Source organism: Rhopalosiphum padi, chromosome 3 (genome assembly GCF_020882245.1).
Source record: "Rhopalosiphum padi isolate XX-2018 chromosome 3, ASM2088224v1, whole genome shotgun sequence".
In the NCBI taxonomy this organism is placed as follows: domain Eukaryota; kingdom Metazoa; phylum Arthropoda; class Insecta; order Hemiptera; family Aphididae; genus Rhopalosiphum; species Rhopalosiphum padi.
Window position 1 is genome coordinate 55,111,574 of NC_083599.1, and position 12,688 is coordinate 55,124,261.

The 12,688-nt window shown below is 24.1% G+C and overlaps 1 protein-coding gene across 1 annotated transcript; it reads left to right on the forward strand.

The window, feature by feature from the left end:
- Nucleotides 1-8,669: 8,669 nt before the first annotated feature.
- LOC132926690 (uncharacterized) lies at nt 8,670-11,423 on the forward strand. Its single transcript, XM_060991087.1, has 4 exons — nt 8,670-8,753; nt 8,883-9,032; nt 9,744-9,911; nt 11,174-11,423. The coding sequence occupies exons 1-4, from the start codon at nt 8,670-8,672 to the stop codon at nt 11,348-11,350; spliced, it is 579 nt and encodes a 192-aa protein (XP_060847070.1). The 3' UTR covers nt 11,351-11,423.
- Nucleotides 11,424-12,688: the final 1,265 nt, after the last annotated feature.

The following is a 12,688-nucleotide window of genomic DNA, read 5'->3' on the forward strand; positions in this document are numbered from 1 at the left end:
TTAAATTTGACAAAACACTAATAGAATATATTATTGTCATAATTATAATGTCTTTTGTTTTATTTTTTTCATTATTTGGTAGTATCAATTAAATAAACTATGCTAGTTACTGTAGAATATTATATCACGTTATATTTTACAGAAGAAAATAAAACTGGAGTCTTAAACATAAATGATGTTATTATTTTTAACATTTTTTTTTAAGATCATCGTAGTACATCAAATGAGACAGTCATTTGTAATGAGTTTGTACTTTCTTAGAAGTTTATGTACAATAATTCATCAATACAATTACGTTCAATGTAATAATTGATGCTTTAGATTGAATCTATTATTATTATTATTATTATTTAGACACTATTATACGAATGAAATGTTCTTAAATAGTATCAATTTTATATATTAATGCTAGTTTACTAGAATTCTGAACCACTGATCTAATTTATAATCCAGAACGAACCATAGTATAGAATAGTAAAGCCTGTATATTATGAAAATGGTTGGATCCGAATATTTTTTCCATTTTATGCAGGATTCCATTTAATACATGCAATGTAATACATGTAATACATATTTATTATTATACATAATTGACTCAGACAGAGGTTTTCAACATAAGCGTCATGGCTCACTAAGCTGTTGTTAATGGTTAGGAATGTATTATTAAGGTAGCAGTAGTATCTAAAAATAAAATTGTAATATATTTTACCATTATAAAATTGTTTAATTCAATTATAATATAATAAAAATGAATAATAATAATAATGAATAAAAAAATTCAAAATATTTTGTTGTTTTAATTTATATTTACTATGTAAAATATTACCAAATAGTGGTAATAGTAAGTTATGACTCGGAATTTCATATCACATTTTTCTACTTACTTACCTCTAATGCTGAACAATAATTAAATTGCATTTATATTAACTAGACGATAATAATTTATAAGTGTTTAATATAGTTCATGGTAATATATATTAGGATAATCAGCTAACAAAACATAAAATATTATATTTTTTACTAAAATAACAGGAGTGCACTAAAAAAAAATATTTAAAATTTCTCATTTTACGTGTGTAACGGGACACCATTATTCTCCATAAAGCGCCTAACCGATCCCGCGATGTTTTTTTACGAGACGTCGATCGCTGAGCGCGCCTATTGCAACCAATATAGTGCGTTAACGGCGACTACGATATTAAAACCACCGTGACCAGTCGATGTTAAAGTGTTTTGATTATAAAATAAATTTTTAATTATGCATCCAGAAAACATAGAACACTATCAGAAGGAACAACAACACCAATAATTTAAATATTATTAGCTGATCCATATTTAAAATCTACTAAAACACAGTAGTGTATTGGTGAATAAATTTAAGGGTATACGCACCTAAAAGTAGTTGAATAAACGGAGTTCTGCTGCGCCGCCGTAATCCCGAATATCTGTAAATACGACACGGCCGCTGCCAGAAATTCGAGTTTCAACTGCGGAGCCGAAGATGCCGGGACGAGAATTGATCTCCATACAGACAGAGTACGAGTTTAATTGTATTAACGCCGCTGTATTTTTTCTCTTTCGTTTCGGTGACTGACGCTATCGCTGTACACCACCAGCCAGAGGAACCGTTCCAGCCAGCAGAGCCTTTCCAGCTAGAGAAGTGGTTCCAGTCATTCCAGCCAGAGGAGCCGTTCTAGCCCGTGGAGCCAGCTGCAGCCTATTCTTAGATCTTTGTACGGTAGAAGTATGGTTCCCCGTTAATACCGCTGTGTTAGCGTCGGTCCATACACTCCGGAGGTAAAATCGTGAGTTAACATACACGTTAAATTATTATACGAGTATTTCGTTTTATTTTTTATTGCAGCTATATAAAACAGTATATGTCAAAAGAAACTATTGTAAAATGTATTGTTATTTATATGAAAATAAATGTATGAATTTGTAACCCGCAAACAAAACTGAATTCTAAATTACGTTACACGTGCTTGTCACAAAAATGTTGTTAATTTTTTAATTTGAAAATATTTAAAATACATATTCATAGAAAAAAATAAAAGCCATTGAAAATTTCTCATGCCCATTATTATCTCAAAACATTTGAATTTGAATTTTTTTTTTTAATGAGTATTTCCAATCTGTATACATTTAATACAATAAGTAAATTTTTAAGGCTTAAAGACAATTCTGACAGGACTTTTGGATTTATGTGAAGGGGACACCCAGTGACACCACTTCAAATGTCATTACTCTTTAAAGGTTGATTGTTTAGTAAATCTCTAGGCCAGCGTCGTTTTAATTGACGTAGTGGATTGATTGGGTTAGTTAAAGAACGGAGATTGGAAATAAGTGGATTTTGATGGTTAGTTATGGCTGTGTGTAGTTTTTTGTGCGATTGAGAGACTAAATCAAAGAGAGTCGGGATTTTTAAGTCATTATGAAGGGACTGGTTGCTGATGAACCAAGGAGCGGCTGTGATGATGCGTACGTTTATAAATTGGAAGGATTGGAGTATGTTAATATTTGATGTTTTAGCTGCTCTCCAAATTTGGATGCCGCAAGTCGTGACTGGTCTTATAACTAACTGCTTGTATATTAGAATTTTGGTTTTCAAAGGAAGTTTGGAGCGTAATAGGTTTTTTTGAGAATGAAGATGTAAATTTAAAAATTTACGTTTAGTTTTATTATTGCTATGATTTTTTTGTCAAGTTGGATACCTAGGTATTTAACATAGTCTTTTTGGGAGATTGTGTTGTTGTTGATGGATAGAGGATGACTGTTAATTTAGTGTAAAGTGAAGGTTATGAGGCTAAATTTAAATTCGTTTATTTTTATTCTCCAAAGGCGGAACCAGCTTTGGAGTTTTACTATATAAACCTGGAGTCGTTTAGAGAACTGATCAGAATCTGAGTGGGAGGAGATTATAGCAGTGTCGTCAGCGAATGTGACAATAAAAATCTCATCAGAGTGAGGTATATTCGAGGTGAAGATGTTTTAGAAAGTAAGAACTATGGTGTGTATGTGATGTATCATCTAAATAGTGGACCGCAAATGTGCGACTGGTTAAAAATTACTTAAGTTTAAGAAATAATAGGCCAGGAGGAGGCGAAATTTGTAAAGAAGTCCGTCTGACCACACTTGGTCAAATGCCTAGGCAACGTCGAAGAAAACTCTAATTTAAAAATTATACACAAATAATTGTGACTATAGATTTTTGATGATTTAAGTTAAGAAACTAAGAACTTGTGAGAACTTTTGTATTAAATTTCCACACATTTCTTGGAAACATTTTTTATTTAATATTCATGAAAAAAAAACAAAAAAAAATTGAAAATTTGTTATGACTCAACAATTATCTTATTACAGGAAAAATATAGGTTTTATTACAATTATGTATTCTTTTAACTAAAAAATATTTATTTTAAGTGTGATGTTTTATTTTGTAGTTAATAAGGTGTATTTAAGTAAACACTTAAAAATAAAAATATGAAATACATAATATATTGGAATAAAAATAAAATTCTATTTAAGAATCCTATTGTGATGATGCAAAAATTAATATTATACATAACAAACCTCATGTATTTGTACCAATTTATTTTTGCATTTTTCAGGGAACTTATACAATAACAGGTTTTGATTTGAAGGGAATGGCAGGTATTAACCTTCCCAAAGTGTATTTTTACGGAAAATATAAAATTAGTTATTGCTATAATTATAACTTACATAAGATTAAAACCTTATTTTTCTGGTAAGTACTTAGTATTTATTTAATTGAGTTCTATATTAATACATATTCAATTTATATTTTTATGTACCTACTTATGACTTATGTATTAACTGTAGGTACATATTATTTTTGTACATCTTTTTACACTGTAGGTGTATTTCTAGTTATATTATTGCTTGGCAGAATGATAATTGCTAAGAAATTAAAAAAAAAAGTGTAACGAGAAAGTGACGTAATTACTTTTCTATTTGAAAAGTAAAATAACTTTATTACATTTATTAAATACAACATTAAGAAAAGCTTCTAAAAATTACTTGATTAGTTAAAAATTAAATTGTTTTGGTTTTTAAGCTAAAATCGTTCAAATAATTTGTGGTAAATAATTTATTGGTCCAGTATATTGCAAACAGCTTTATAAATAGTTGGTGCTCACGCTACTATGTGAGTGTACTTAATTTTTCATACTAAAAAATACTAATTTTGGTCATTTCCATGAAATTTCCTGAAATGGGCGTATATTTTTCATTTTTTCTGGGTATTTAAAATTCAAAATCCGGCTCTGTGAGTCTATATCTTCACATAGTATACGTGAAAAACAAGAGTAAACTAAAGTCATTATTAGAAATTTATTTAAAGGAAGTAAATAAGAATGTAACTATAACATTGATAACCAGGTAAATATAATACAATATAATACAATATAACATAAAATTCAGAATTATGTAACTATCGTATACAATATATTGAATTCATGTGTACAAAGTAGATAAGGAAACCAAATCTACAAATCTAAAAAAAAAAAAATTGGAAGCAAATACAATTATACATACAATAGTATAGCTACATTACAGATATGTGCATTTCATCATCAAATAATACGGTATATATTTAACAATCATTGATGAATTTTTACAAGTTTTATATTATATTATATGAAGTAGTCACTGGAAGGAATTAGAATTTCATAACCTTTCCGAAATATAATTATTTGGAAAATTAAAAACCATATACAACAAATATAGAAAATAAAATACTTAGCTGTGGATGATTCAAATTAAACATTACAGTCATTATACAACCATAGAAAGTAGTCAGAATCAACTATGCAATACAATAATTATAAACTATAAATTAATTATATTTAATTATAAATTATAAACAAAACTATTATTATTATTATCATTTTTCGATGATACTTATTTTCAACAATGAGAGTATTTTATAGATTTTCATTAGTAAGAATGTACAAAAGTTATGAACAATAAAATATATTGATACATTAAGATAAATTGACAAGATTCAGCAGTTGAGTTTTGACCTTTAAAAGTTGCTGGAAATATGTATGTATTTGTATTTAATTGAAACAAAAACAAAGTGGGTCCGGAAATTATATTTGTGCATAATAAATTCAACAAAATTATATAAAAGGAAGTAGGAACTAAATCATTAATTTGATCCTTTGATCCAATTATTTGTGTTTTAATTATTTCAAACGAAATATCGTATTTTTTTTTTATTATTGATGGATAATTTATTAGCAAATATAGAAAATATTATAAACTAATATAAACTTTAGAAAACACTAAAATAACATTAATAAATTATTATGTGTTTGAATGCAAAATTGAAAATATAATAATGATATATTTGAATTAAAAATATATTTTTTATTATTATATTATTCTCTATAATATATTATATTGTATATAAAATTATAATTGTTATTATTATTCTATATGTGCATAAATATATCTAAACAATTTAAATCATGAATGAATATGTTGACTTCAAAATAAGTACACAAATTTATTAACGAATTATTAAAATACTTAAATAAAGTAAATTTATATTTATATTTACTTTCACACATATTATTATATATTATTTTTAACTTTACGACAAAATTGTAATTTTATAAAATATACATATTATTTTGTAAACAACCAATTTTTCAAACGAACAATTTTAGACGACCTGATTCTTACGATCAGTTGACGATGCAGTACAGTCATAAATAGGTAAAGAAAATAGATTTTGTCAAATAATGGTTTTTTATGTAAAAATTCCCATTATTCCTGTTTTTTTTCTTTTAAAATAGGCGCCCACTTTTTGGATACTTTTACATTGTAAAGTATTAAAAAAGTCCCCATCACTCAGAAGTTTTCCCTAAATGTCTGTTAGGAGAGATTTCAATTTCATGTTTTACTGTATTTAATATTACTGTTTATATAATTAGCTCATAGACAATTATAAGCAGCATAGAAAGACAAAAGAAAACGACATATAGCGTATTAATTTATTTATTAAAACTACTTTGTTTCTGAATGGAAGATAATACTCCGTTTTTTATTCTATGCGTGTTAAACTTATTTTAATTATACAAAATAAATAAGTATTTAATATTGAAAATGATACGATAAACCACGTGAGTTTGGTGAAAATTATTTACGTGTCATAAAAAACTACGTTTGGTTATTGTATTTTATGTATATTATTCGTGTGTTTTGCGCAAGTTATGGTTTATATACAAAAGACATTTCTAAATAAACTCAACTTCTTTTGTAAGCTCTTTTATTACCTATATTAATGTAAAATTTCAATACCGTTTGTACGACTGTTAATTATTTTACTATTTAGACTCTATATTTGTATAAAAAAAAAACTAGTTAATAATTATAATTATAATAATATATTATAATTTAAATAATAATGCCTGTACCACGTTCATAGGATATCTACAACCAGTTCGCAACTCATCTGTGTATCAAGGAATAACAATTGAGAACTACCAATTCAATATTATGGTTTTAAATAATAATTCATAATCTACATCATAAATCATAATACAACGTAATAGCTTGTAACGAAATAGGGCACTAAAATAGATGAAGTATGGATGAAATCATGTGTTTGTTTTTATTTTATAAATTTCACGATTAACGATCTCTTGGATAATATGACTACTGTATAATATATTGAAACGGCGCATTAGATAGGCGATTTAGGTACACCATCATTATTGTGTGTGATAGTTTTTTTCGCGTACGATTTTTTAATCCGTTGAATCCGCTAAAAGTCATATTAATAAACATCATATTTTATAATTAACTAGCTAATCACACATTACGTTGCCCATAATATATTAATAATGGAAATTTGTTTACTCCTACTTAAGCTACTCCTTTAAAAGTATACTTTACAGATTTGTACACAGTCATTTGAATGGTTTTAACAAAATATAATATACAAGTCTAAAATTTCAATCAATCATAATTACTATTATATTTTCCATAACCAATTTAAATTATTATATATACAAAAAATATTCACTATTTGATATTTGCGAGTTCTTACAAAATCCTCTTTAATGTATAGATTTTTAAAAACACTTTATTTTGGCACCCTTAATCATCCACTCTTTAATAATAATATGTTTTGATTTATAACTTAGTTTATTTTTAATTTTGATATAATTGTAGACTTAGTGTAAGTATACACTAAAGAAATTAAACCCAATTAAAACATTCTAACACATAGTAAATTTTAAGTATATATCACTGTAACTTTATGTAATTTATAATTGAATAATTAATAATAAATTGATTTTAAATAATAATAATACTTTATTTTTAAAATGTATTTACATTAATATGATATATAAAATAAAAAAAACTGCATTAATCTATCCATGAAGTTACAGAAAAGAAAGATTACATGAATTCGAAACTGTTGTTATTATAAAATCGTTGGTTTAAATTTAATTATCAATTATGTTTTTAAATTCAATTTTTTTCAATTTTTTTTTTCAACTGTATAACAAAATTAATTCAATTTTTTCTTTAAACATTTAATTTCTACTTGGATTGTAAATATTCTTACTGCATAATACTAAAAACAATATATTATGCTGCTTATAACTTGATTTAAACCTCACATCATGGAGTTTAATCATCCACTCTTTAATAATATGATTTGTTTTATACCTTAGTTTATTTTTTATTTTAGACATAATTGTAGACTTAGTGTAAATTAACACTCAATATTTCAAAATTGATTAGCGTATGCTAAAAAGGAAACGGAAAGTAAGCCTATTTCACTAAAATATATTATGTTATTCTTCTTTGATATTGGTATTAAACTAAACTAATAGTATTCCAGTATGTTGATATAAAATTTTCTAATAACATTGCACATTTTTTTCATATTATTTATATTATATTTAATTATTATAATCATATGTATTATTACCATAAGATTATAGTATTATTATTAACTATTTGAAGTACCTACTATCATTCCATAAAACGGCGTGAATAGATTCATGGTATAAATATTAAATAAATGTTATCTAAAATAGTTGTTTATCTCATTTCAATGACTTTACTCTACAATCTAAATACATTTTATTTTTTTATTGTTTTAACTAAAAAAAAAAAACCAATGATAAAATGATCTCTGTGACTTTTGCTGTTATTTACTCAACTGTTGTTATTATCATGCTAATTTATACTCAATTTTGGAAAAACACAATAAATTATTTAAGATGATAAATTGAAAATTAATTTATCTCATAAATATATAAGTGTATCTGTTTTCAATGGAAAATATAGATAGATAGTTTTAATTTTAATTTTTTTGATTATTATATTTAATATATGTTATTATTACATATTAAATAATTTAGGAAAATATGTTATCCAATTCAGTAAAATTGTGCAAATTTTTAATTTCTGAAATTACATTGTTATTTTTTTCGATTAAATATAAATATATAATTATTTATGTATGGATTTATTTTATTCTTCCGGTAACTTTTAGAGGTTACACGTCAAGCATGTCAAAAAACTGTCATCAATAAATACATTTATTAATAATTTATAACTATTTATCAGTCTTACTGTAAACAATTTATAAAATTCAGTGTTGAAATAAAGTAACTTTAATGATAATAATGAAAGTGTTTGTTCTCATTGTATTTTTGTCTTTATCTAATTCGAAAACCAATTTTATGCCCAACTTACCTTTGGTAAATAAATAATCTACTTGATTTATTAAATATATTATAACATAATTTTTATGTTTACGATTTATTATTACATTTTATTTTTTTTTTGATATTTCTTAACACGATGTTTATTTATTACTCTTAATGTAGGGAGAATATCGTATAATATATGAAAAAATATATCCTTGTGAGTCAAAAAATTTAATTCAATTCAATTATTATTTTAGTAAAAAAACATTAAGTGTAACAGAGGTCAAAGGAAATATGACATACTTAGTACCTTTTGACGATACTCTTACAGTAAGTATATATTTAATACAACATCTAATATAATATTTAAATACATAACTAGATAATTAGTATTTAGTTCATGTTAAAAGGATAAATTCAATTCTACTAAATGACAATATTTATTATAGATTATTAAGTAGAATTTGCAACCTAATAACACATTTTTAAATTTGAATACAATTTAATTTTCGTGAAATATAATATAATTTATATTATATACTATACTATATTACATTATTTGCTGCTGAGTGCTGAGGGAATATCGTTTTGTATACAATAAAATAGGTTCATGTCAATCGACAAATATAATGAAATGTTATATTTTATATAAGTTAAAAACATCAAGTATAACAAAATTAAAAAGAAATTTAATATTTTTGTTAAATTTGAAGAAACTTTATCAAACTGTGTCTTTGTTAAACTAATAATTTAATATAGAACGATTGAGTAGACATTACTATTAACTTTCAAAATTTTAAATGAACATTTTTACTCATTTATACAATAGTTTCATAAGCCAATATTATTGAATTGTGACTAAAATCAGTAAAATCACTATGCCTGGTTACCAAGCCCGGTGAACAAACATTTTTGTTCTTGCACATTTGCTGTAGTAGTTTTAATCTTAAGAAATAAGTTAAAAATCGTTTTATTTATATTTGTACTATTTTAATGTACTTATTCCATGATATCTAAAATAATATACTATTTTCTTTATAGATGGATATAAATGGTGCTTCCTGGGGTTCAATTGGGGGTTGGAAAGAAAATTCAATAATTTATATTACAAAAAATACATGTAGTAATACGAGAAAATTCTTTGGGAATGCATGGAATAAAATAGTTAAGGCCTTTAACTTCCCCAATACTAGCTGTCCAATAGTAGTGGTAATGTATAATACAATTAATTGATTATATGCACTAACTATAGGTATATCAAATTTGATCACTTGAAAATCAATGAATTAATATTAATACAAAAAAATATTATACTTAGCAATGTTATAAAACAATGATTTTTCTTGATAGTTTATTATTTATAACACAATGATAATAGATGATTAAATTTAACTGTAGGAAATATAAAATTAAATGCAATTATTCTGATGTATAGTATATATTGTAAGTATCACCGGTATGCAGTAGGTTACAACATGATTTATAAATAGTTGAATAATTAACTATTAATTATTTCTAAAAAAAAATAATACAATATTACATTTTGATCTATATAATCAGCAAAAACAAACAAACAGTTAAAGTAAAACAGGAATTTTTATGAAAATCGAATTTTTTTTTTATGACTCGAAAACAAATTATCGTAAATAGTTGAAATTTTCGCCGAACTATGGAATTAACGTTTATTAAGAAATTTGTAAATTATTTTAGTTTTATTTTCATTAATTAAAATTACAATTTATTTGGTAGGTAAAATATCCGGAAAATATAATACAGAACTTTCAATAAATTGTTATTTCTCAATCAAAAATATTAAAAACTTTTAGATAGAATATTTTTTTATAAACATTTAAAATTAGAATTCTGACCAAATTTTTTAGAATCATGAATACTAATAAAGTATTTTTTAGTTGAAAATATTCATAAATAATTTTCTTATTGTATCTAAGTTTTGAAAACTAGTTTCCATAGTCATTTTAAGTTCCAATTGTCTTGAAATTACTAATTAAAATGATAAATTTAAATATTTAAATTAATTTGTTACAATTTAAAAACATTTTTAACGAGAACTTAACCTTTTTTGTATTTTATAGTATTATAAATTTTACTATACATAATAACATTTAAAAAATAAGATTGACCTATTAGACATCTTATGTACTTATACTTCTAAAATTTGTAGTATATAAACTATGTTGTTACCATATTATTTTTGTTTTATTTTTTAAAATCAATTAAGTTTCCACATTAATAATTTGAAAATTGAGTACCTATAAATATTTCTGAATTTTAATGTTTTAATATTGCAACAGATTAACTACATTTTAAATGTGTATGATGTTAAATTATATTTATTTTAAAACAATTTTTCATCCAGATAATACAAAAAATCCTTGAAATTACAATTCTTTACATAATAATATTGTACATTACTTTGTGTATTTTTTACAATTTATCTTTGAAATTTTCAGGGACGCTATACAACAACAGGTTTTGATTTGAAGGAAATGGCCGATAATAACTTTCCCAAGGTGTATTTTTATGGAAAATATAAAATGACGTTTAAGATCAAAAATGTAGAAAATAAAGTAGTGGGTTGTACCGTACTTGAATTTAGTCTTATACGACCTTGGGAAACTCCAATTTGATTAATTTGAAAAAATAATAATAGAATATGTTATTGTCGTAATTATAATGTCTTTCTTTTTTTTTTATTCATTATTTAGCTGTAGCAATTAGTTACTAGTTACTGGCGAATATTATATCAATTTATATTTTACATAATAAAATAAAACTGGCGTTTTAAACATATAATATTATGTTAATATGTTCATCATTTTGCTTTAATACATCAAATGAGATTATTTTTAATTTCAATGAATTTGTACTTTCTTTAAAGCTTCTTAGAAGTGTATGTACATTAATTCATCAATAAAATTACGCAGTATATATCTCATTGAAATCATATTAAACTGATGCTTTAATTCCGAAGTGGTGAGCCGACTCGGTTGAGTTTATACTATATTATTCGGAGGAATAATATTCTTATATTTTTCAATTTTATATTTTTGTTCTAGTTTACTAGGATTCTGAACCACTGATTCAAATTATATCCCAGAACGAACCAATGCATAAAACAGTAAAACCTGTGTAATATGGAAATAGTTAGGACGCGATATTTTTTTCCATTTTAGGCAAGCTTTCATTTAATACATTTAAAAAAAATAATTACACGTATTTTATAGTTTGATACTTACATATTTAGTTATTTTAGTTACCTATTACATTTTTAATACCGGTAAAAAAATAATATCAAAATAAAAAAAATATTAGATACATGAATTTTATACTTGCATATTTTATACATATTTATTATTATATTTCACCTACTTTTTACTATGCATAATTACATACTCTTCCAGAATTCTTTCAATCTTTTAATCGCATTATCAAAGAATAAAATATTTTTTTCGAATTTGTTTTTACATTTTATTGTCGAATGCATGCAAGTATGCAACCAATATTCCATTATGCTTCTTTTCGTCCATGCTTTATTATTATAGCAAGCCAAATTACCGGAAATTATGTTGAATCTATATTTTTGAATCATCTGAGTTTTTTACTAAAAAATATTTCGACTCTTTTTGTAATATTAATAGACATTTGAAATTTTTTCTATACATATCAATAAATTAAATTTCACAGGTCAAAAAACTGAAAATGTTTTACAATATCTCAAGAATGTCCTAACCTAATCTAAATACATGAGAATTATTTTAAGTAATCTTTATAATGTATATATAAAATAATATTTGTATACTAGAATTATAAATCACAATTACTATAGATAATATCTATACTATAAAATTTATTGTATTTTTTTTTTTTATTTAAAATAATATAATAGTACCACAATAGTTAATAAAACGTATTATTCTATATCAAAATATAACTATAGAGATATTATAGTTGCTTGTATGATATAT

Coding starts and splice junctions, on each gene's coding strand:
- LOC132926690 (XM_060991087.1), top strand. CDS start 8,670: ATGATAATAATGAAAGTGTTTGTTCTCATTGTATTTTTGTCTTTATCT. Junction 9,033..9,743: donor CTTTTGACGATACTCTTACA/GTAAGTATATAT, acceptor TTTTCTTTATAG/ATGGATATAAATGGTGCTTC. Junction 9,912..11,173: donor CTAGCTGTCCAATAGTAGTG/GTAATGTATAAT, acceptor TGAAATTTTCAG/GGACGCTATACAACAACAGG.